This window comes from Mercenaria mercenaria, unplaced genomic scaffold (assembly GCF_021730395.1).
Source record: "Mercenaria mercenaria strain notata unplaced genomic scaffold, MADL_Memer_1 contig_3459, whole genome shotgun sequence".
Taxonomy (NCBI): Eukaryota; Metazoa; Mollusca; class Bivalvia; order Venerida; family Veneridae; genus Mercenaria; species Mercenaria mercenaria.
In genome coordinates this window covers 20,369-28,899 of record NW_026461598.1, presented here as the reverse complement: position 1 = coordinate 28,899, position 8,531 = coordinate 20,369, and the positions used below count along the sequence as shown (strand labels likewise).

Below are 8,531 nucleotides of genomic sequence, written 5' to 3'. Positions count from 1 at the left end.
CAATTATTAATAAATAAATGTTGGTGCCACAGTTATGACCCCTATGTCAAATGATGTGGGTGGTGATGTGAAACAATTATCTTAAGTTTGAATCAAATCCATTCAGTAATTACAACAGATATAGGGTTTAAAATTCTAAGTAAAAAGAGGATAATTCTTCATGAAATATTTGAGCAACTTTTGTGACCCGTATGTCATTTGTTGTGCATGGTGATGGGAAACAACTACGTAAAGTTTGAATCAAATCTTTCTGTAATATCAGAGTGAAATATATATATAATAAAAAGTGCATCAAAATTTAACCTAAAACTGTAAGTAAAAAGGGGCATAATTTATGAAAAATTGTTGCCAGAGTTATGGATCATGTGTCTTATTTTGTGGGTAATGTTTTAGAACAAATATTTTAATTCAAATACATTTAGTAATAACCGAGTTAGAGTGTAAGTGCACAAAACTTTAACCTGGAATTTTTAAGTAAAAAGACAAAATTAAAAAAAATGTTGGTGCCAGAGTTGTGGCCCCTGTGTTAAATGATATGGGTGGTGATGTGGAACATTTATTTTAAGTTTGAATAAAATCAATTTAGTAATAACAAATATAGAGTGTAAGTGCACCAAAACTTTAACCTAAAAATTCAAAGTAAAATATAAAAGATAATTCATGAAATGTTGTTTCAAGAGTCATGGTCCATGTATCATATGATGTCGGTGATGAGGAATAAATATTTAAGTTTCTCTGTAACAGAGATAAAGAGAATTTAAATCAAAGCCCTAGGCCATATGGTTTTGTACAAGAAGATTTTCAAAGGTTTCCCTATATAAGTCTATATAAACTATGTGACCCCCAGGGCGAGACCATATTTGACCCCAGGGGGATAATTTGAACAATTTTGGTAGAGGCCCACTAGATGATGCTACACACCAGATATCAAAGCCCTAGGCCCTGTGGTTTTGGACAAGATTTTTTTTTCGGTTGCCATGGCAACCAGAGTTTTGCATGGAATTCAATTCTTTGAGCAATTTTGAAAGGGGGACATCCAAGGATCATTCCTGTTAAGTTTTGTGTAATTCTGCCCAGTAGTTCTCAGGATTTTTTTTAGAAATTATTGACGCACGACGGACATCAAGCAGTCACAATAGCTCACCTTGTTACTTCGTGACAGGTGAGCTAAGAAGGGTGAAGACCATTGGAGTGCTTTTTGGACTCCAAATTTCAGACTAAGATCAATTTAAATCTGGGCCTGGTAGCAGTCTGAAGTCAATAACACCATGCAATCCTTATCCTAGTACTAAGCGATAGCTGTCCAAATATTATACTCAATATGACAATAACAAATTGGTAGATATTCCAGTGTTTTTATTTTGCATTTCAATATACATTTATTATAGCATAAAAAATCAACATCAAAATCTGCAATCTAATGAAAACAGAATGAACAGGTGTTTGGAACATATTGTCTTATTTTAACTGTCTTCTTGTAAATGCACAACAAGAGAATAACTGCACTGTTTAAATATACAACTGTGCTCCCTACATTCATCTAGAACAGTATGACTGAATCAAAATCCAAAGACTTAAAGTATATTCTAATATAAAGGCCAACTCTTATAGGTATATCAGTAAAATCAACAATATAGCAACAACACAGAAAAGATTCGAGCTGCAGCACAACACCAATGATATGTTACACTTTGGGACGGACCATTTCTAGGGCCACTTGAGGTGAGATAGGAAAGAAACTGACAATCTTTTTAGTTGTCTTTTGTCTCCAAATGAAAATAATATTTTTTTTCATCCTTTCCTCAAACAGAAGAGAACAAAGAGGAAAAGCAACTGTCATTTTCTATCCAGGACGGAAGCAGTTTAGGTTTGTTCATAAAGCAATATTAGGACGGAGTTTGATTTCTCAAAAAAAACAACATTAAATCAACAATACATTCAAGTGCAAAAGCTCTTTAAGTCAAATTCTAGGTTTGATTTCTGACTGTCACACTTTCATGGGTCATTTTCAAACAACCTGTCGGAGGCATAGATCTTGAGACCTTTACCTCTAATTCAGTAATATCTTCAAGGCAGCTAAGCCACATGACACTGGGCAGTCAGATGCCCATCTAATTAAAAAATTATAGGTAATACACATACATATTAACAATGAAATCACAATGTCACCTCTTTGTAATTTTTCTGACATTATATATAATTGTGCGTTCAGTATATCATAAGCAAATAAACAGTGATTTTTTTTTAAAGTCCCATCATGTCACACATATATATTTTGTTATCACAGACTTCAGCATCACAGTATAAATATACACTCATCTTCATATCCTCTTGCAGAAATTTCCTAAAACAACATGCCTACATTCGCATATAGTACTGATTATTCCAAACACAATTAACATGCATATTTCGATAAACACTAACAACACAATAAAAAATAATTTCAACAATAAATATATATTTATTATTTACACAACTCGCTTTAAAATAATCCACTTATTACTCTAATACTTTATCACAGATTAGAATCAAATTTAATTAAAAAGTAAACTAAATGTTTATTGGTTATTTCTTCTTTTTAGCGGAGGGACTCTTTTTGCCCTTAGCACTGCCTTTCTTGCCCTTTGGGGATTTGGCCTCTGCATCCGCCTTCTGCGCTGCCTCTTTTGCTTCAAGTTCTTCAAGTTTCTTACGTTCAGCTTCCAGATACGTCTGTCTAAATGCTTCTCTAGGTTTGTTTATAGATTCCCTAGCTGCATCAAGCATGGCCTGAAATGTCAAAAAAATAATAAATTAAGTAGATAAAATTGTAAATGATGATGTTAAGTAATGTCAATTACTCACACTTCTCTCTGGCAACAGGCTGGGGTTCTTAATGACTGGTTGTAAAACATTTCATATTTGTTAAAAAGAGTGACAGACTGTCACAAAATATGCCCACCATCAAACTTGGCATAATTCAAGGGCAATAATCCAAGAGTGCCTGGGACAATTTGGTTGAGAAATAATGTCCACAAACATTGTCAGCAGGTTCGATGAAGATCAGACGAAAACTGTTCGACTCAGAGAGCGAACAAGGCTAAATTCAGATTTCGAGTAATTCAAGGGTGACAATTCAAGAGTGCCTTGGGCGATTTGACTGGTTATCAAACTTGGCTGATTTATTATGCCCACAAACATTATCTAAAAGTTTGTGGAAGATCGGATGTAAACTGTTCGACTTACCAGAGCAGACAAGGCTAAATTCACAGTTTTTCAAGTAATTCAAGGGTCATAACCCAAGAGTGCCTGGGACGATTTGGCTGGTTATCAAACTTGGCCGAGATATTATACCCAAAAATTGCCACCAAGTTTGGTGAAGACTGGATGAAAACTGTTTGATTTAGAGGGCAGACAAGGCTAAATTTGCAGATTTCGAGTAATTCAAGAGCCATAACTCAAAGCGCCTACTTGGCCGAGATATTATGCCCACAAACATTGTCACCAAGTTTGATGAAGATCAAATGAAAACTGTTTGTCTTAGAGAGTGGATATGCTTTTGGATGCCAACTGCCCGTCTGCCATGGGTGTTCACATAATATGCCTTGCTCTTCCAGAGACGGGCGTAAAAAAATGTGCTTCTTTTCAATTACATTATGGAAAACAAGAGTGCCAGACTGTCACTAAATACGCCCATCATCAAATTTGGCCTAATTCAAGGGCCACAATCCAAGAGTGCCTGGGGTGATTTGGGAGTTTTTCGAACTTGGCCAAGATATAACAACTGTCCACTGCCACGGGAGTTCTTTCAGAGACGGGCATACAAAAATCTGCTTTACCAGCATACTTCCTGCTGATTGGTTTTGAAGCCTTTTTTCCCCCAACAAAGTTCTTTTGTCAATACATATATCCATGAAGGTCCCACTTAAAGGGACTGGCCTCCAGATCATTCAACAACAAAGAAAATATTTTTTCAGGTATCTGGAAATAAATGCTATATTTCAGAAGAATGCTTTAAAACTTTTACAATGAAAATCTAAAAGCATTTGTAACGCTTTACTCCAGGTAAACTGTCTCGATAATAAATATCTATAATTTGAAGTCATAATTCACTAATTCCGCTATACAGTAAACCTCGCTTATAAGGAACAGCTTGGGACCTCTAAAAATTGTTCCTTATAACCGAAGTTCCTTATATCCGTAAAGCGAACTAGTTCCTTGTAACCAAGGTTTGTATAACGAACACAATCTGCATAGCGAACACTATTTGACTGACGTTTGAAAAGGGCTATGTGTTCACACTCCGGGCCGACCATGAATCAATGTTGCGAGTCTAGTAGATCTACCGGTCCTTTCCTGGAGAGATGATAAGGTAAACTGCCTGCATGTTTATGACTGAAATAGTGTTGAAACACGGCGTTAAACCTAAACTAAGCCAAAATGTACGTCGGTAAGAATGACCGTAATTTGTGTTTATTTTTTGTCGTTTTTTTTTTCTATTTTCTTTTTTTCTACCCTCTTTTTTTAGAGAGCACTACATTATGATTATGAGATATATTGCAGTTACTCCCCTTACCTTGCTCGACTGCATTTTATGTGAATAGGCATCAATACTAATACAAAAAAATGTTCAAATTTTAATTACAAAAATATTTAATTAGACTACCCATTAAAATCTAAAAGTAGGGTGTTGATGACATATAGTGCATTACGACTAGACAACAGCGCCATACATACGGATTAAAGTGTAAATTATACCTATAGTTCTGCAATTGTCCATTTTAGCACCTGCTATATCTTTTACAATTGGAAATTTGATAAACTGGACTGTTTGCCATTGTTAATGACGCGTAATTAGCACATTTATTCGTGACCGTTACTGATTTTCGTCCACTATTGTCAACATGAAATACCTAATACATTTAGATCTAGCTCTCGAACGTAATCTTGAGCAAATATAAGTCTACTGTCGTCTTTTATTTGGTAAATGTTAATGATATTATATATTTTCTTTTTATCGTATCAGTGAATATCATAGAAATGAAATAAGCTGTGTTTATTCATGTGCATTAAAGCGCGTGAAAGTGCCAACGTTACTCTGACGTCATCAGCGATTCACTGTTTATTTCTGGTTTTCAATAATTTTTATTCTTTATGTCTGTTCGCTATAACCGAGGGGTTTTCCATTGAATTCCGTACTTTGGGACTAGAAAAAGTGTTCCTTATAACCGAGTGTTCCTTATAACCGAGTTCCCTATAACCGAGGATTTTTACATTGAATAAAGAAGGAATTAGATCGGGGAATTGAAAACTGTTCTTTATAACCGAGTGTTCCTTATATCCGAGTTCCTTATAAGTGAGTTTTACTGTAGTTCTATTGGTTACAATGACAGGATAATGTCTTTATTGCCGCAGCGGTCCGGGGTTTGATTCCTGACGTGGTGATCTTTTTTACTTGATTTGGAATTCTTGAAATCTTTTAGAAACAAAAACTCATATTCTAATGTTCTTAATATGACCAAATTTCAATTTGAAAGAGAGATTATTTTTTTAGCCAGATCTGGAGGTCAGTGCCTTTAAGGTAATGCTGCATGTATGTTTTTGAGAAATTTGGTTTTATGTCAGTTTTTCAAATAACTTAGAATAACATCTGGACCCAGAAAATTTAAAACAGATCTGTGAAAACTTTCATTGAGAAATAATAGTATCAAAATTAGGTTTATCATAAAATAACCAGAGTCTGGAGCTTTTATGCATATGAAGATATCATAGAGAACGACAAATGAACGTTATTCTATGCTTTAAATACTTATTATTTTGATTCTAACGCGACTTACTTCAAATAACATTAGACAAGAACCAGACTATTTAACCCACCTGTAATTCTTCACATTCCTGTAATTGTTTTTCCTTGGTCATATTGCGTAATTCTTTATCTTTCTTTCTCCAATCCTCCACCTGTTGTCGGAATGCCTTGTACTCTGCGATCTGTTTCTGCTGCTCCTGGAACCTACGCTGCATTTCCTCCTCATCCAGGTATCGTGGAGTGTCTGTCGTATGTCTGCAACAAATCGTTTTTCAAGCTTTAATGGTAGAAGACGTAGACTCACAAACAATATTTCCTCAAAGGGTACTTGGGTAGACCAATGAGTTTTAAATCCCACAAAAAAAACTCTGGTGCACAATTTCACATACTGGGTACTATTTGTAAAATTAACGACTGGGTCAGGTTCTTCTTGGGTCGCGTGCAACACAAACTTTTAGGCCCTCTAAGTATATTTTTGTCATAATCGAGGGCAATACTTGGTTCTGGATGAGTGGAATTCCAGGGTGTAGAAATGCAGATGCTTAGTAACAATCCTATAAGGTTTGATGACTCTGGATCAAATATTTTTTGAGATATGAATGACAAAACTTTGTATGTTTACAAACAGACATCCAGACAAAGGGAGAAGGGCAAATTTTATTATTAAACTAGTGCCCCCATCCCTTCCTATGGTGCACACAAATTTGTGAATATTTTAGCTTTGCTAGTACGAAACAGATGCAGATGTTTACTGGATACTAGTTATATAATCATGCCTTTTTTTTGGTAATAAAAATGTCTTCCCTCAGCAAACTTGTTTCCTCACATAATCATCAGATCAGATCCTGATCATAGGTGCATAGAGAATGGACACTAATATATGGAAAGATTAACAGAATGGTAATTTTAAAGCCTTATATAGTATATATGTTTCATAACTGTTTGTTTTTGGGTATAACGCTGTTTTTTTTCTCCAACTGTTACAGTTATGTAACTGCAGAAAGTTAACCTTACTAGTGTTCCTTTGCAAGTAACTGTCAACTTCACAACATGAATCAGAGGTGGAGGACAAATGGTTTGAGACATAATGTCTTTTATTAAATGGTCATAAACAACATATGCCACACCCCTGGATTGAAGTCACGACCCTGCGATCCATAGATCTGTGCTCTCTATACCGAGTTATGCAGATGGGCTTGTTTTATAAATGTATATATATATTTTAAAATGGCTTACAACAAAACATGTAAATTTCTACAAACCTTAGGAATGGAGTTATATCTACTGGCTGTAACATTTCTTTAGGTGTAGGAGGTGGAGGTGGCTCAAGTGTGAGATTTCCATCATCATCACCAAGAAGGGACCCTGGGGTCTGAGGAGGTACATATCCAGGCTGGTCAGCTCCCTCACCCTCAACCTTCTCTGTCTCTTCTTCATCATCCTTCAACTTGATCGTGTGTGTAGACAGGTACTTCAACCGTGACTGCATCGCCTAGCAGGTACATTGATTTTTTTTTTTAAATAAGGTTTTCAATATGACAAATAGTTTATATAACATTCAGAAGACATAACTTCACCACTGCCTTCCCAGTAAAGATTGCTTCTGCATTATGATACTAGTAAATCTGACTTATCCTCTAGTCACTATTTACACCAAGGCAGGAAATTGTTAATCTTGCATAATGGTTTCTGAAGGTTAAGCAATTATATTTTAATAAGAATCACCATCTACATCTTTAAATTGTTTTCCTACAAAATATTTGCTTTTTTTTATCATGTGACCTATATTACAGAAATTAACACAGAATGTTGTATCAGTGGTAACTAACCTTAGCAACTCTACCAGGTTCAGCATCTTCCCAAGCTTTCTTCAGGGCTCGAATCTCATCAGCTCTCTCTGTATCTTTCTTAATCTCAATTTCCTCCTGAAAATATGAAATGTTTAATCCACTTTTGTGTTGTTTCTACTGGGTGTAATGTCACATTGACACAATGATAGGTCACATGAAAACATTCTAGATTTTGGAAGTAGAAGAAGACCAAAGGTGCCCCCGAGGTACATTATTTCAGGTGTGGCTGGCATATAGGTAGAACTGTCCTTCTGTAAGTCAGCTGAATGGCTTCCTCACATGAAATAATTCCACACCCAAAGTGATGTTTCAAACCCACAGCAGTGATGGCAAGTGATCTGAGGTCAGCAACTTTAACCACAAAGCCAAGGAGGCCTTATATTTAATCTACTTATTCTACACTTACAATATCTAGTTAAAATGAATTAGAATTAATGAATAACATCATATTTTCTTAACATGCTGTACTTTGAATAAACATAAACATACCACAGCATTAGCATCACTGACAACTCTGAGGGACCAATGAGGTTTTCCAAGGTCAAACTGCTGTGATGGAGGTCGTGACCCCTTGCCATCCTTGTCTTTGCCCTTGTCTTTCCCGCCTTTTCCACCCTTACCTCCCTTGGCACCTTTATCAGCAGCAGCGGGAGCTTTCTCAGTCTTTGCTGGCTCCTCGGCAGTTTTCTCTTTGAATGCCACTACAGGGGGCCGTTTTATCAACGTTCTACGACATGTCGCAGGCATGTTTTTGTCTTAGAGGTGTCGCAGACAGTTCGGTACCGTTTTATCAACGTTTGTCGTGGTCTACGACGTCGTAGAAAATGTCGCAGACTTACGACAACATACGTGCCGTCGTAGACGTCTTAGCGACGTCAGTCTATTGTATTCAATAT

General features: G+C 36.0%; 1 protein-coding gene across 1 annotated transcript; it reads right to left on the bottom strand.

Moving 5' to 3' along the window:
• Positions 1 to 1,341: 1,341 nt before the first annotated feature.
• LOC128553089 (androglobin-like) lies at positions 1,342 to 8,382 on the bottom strand. Its single transcript, XM_053534197.1, has 5 exons — positions 8,125 to 8,382; positions 7,615 to 7,710; positions 7,048 to 7,277; positions 5,857 to 6,040; positions 1,342 to 2,769 (listed from the first exon to the last, which is right to left on the bottom strand). Exons 1-5 carry the CDS (start codon positions 8,380 to 8,382, stop codon positions 2,566 to 2,568), a joined length of 972 nt encoding a protein of 323 aa, XP_053390172.1. The 3' UTR covers positions 1,342 to 2,565.
• Between the last annotated feature and the right edge of the window lie 149 nt (positions 8,383 to 8,531).

Bases quoted from the DNA above. Each gene is read 5' to 3' on its own strand.
- LOC128553089 (XM_053534197.1), bottom strand. From the start codon at position 8,382: ATGCCTGCGACATGTCGTAGAACGTTGATAAAACGGCCCCCTGTAGTG. The intron at 7,711-8,124 runs GTATGTTTATGT...TCATATTTTCAG, and splicing joins TCAGTGATGCTAATGCTGTG to GAGGAAATTGAGATTAAGAA. The intron at 2,770-5,856 runs GTGGGTTAAATA...TTGACATTTCAG, and splicing joins AGGAATGTGAAGAATTACAG to GCCATGCTTGATGCAGCTAG.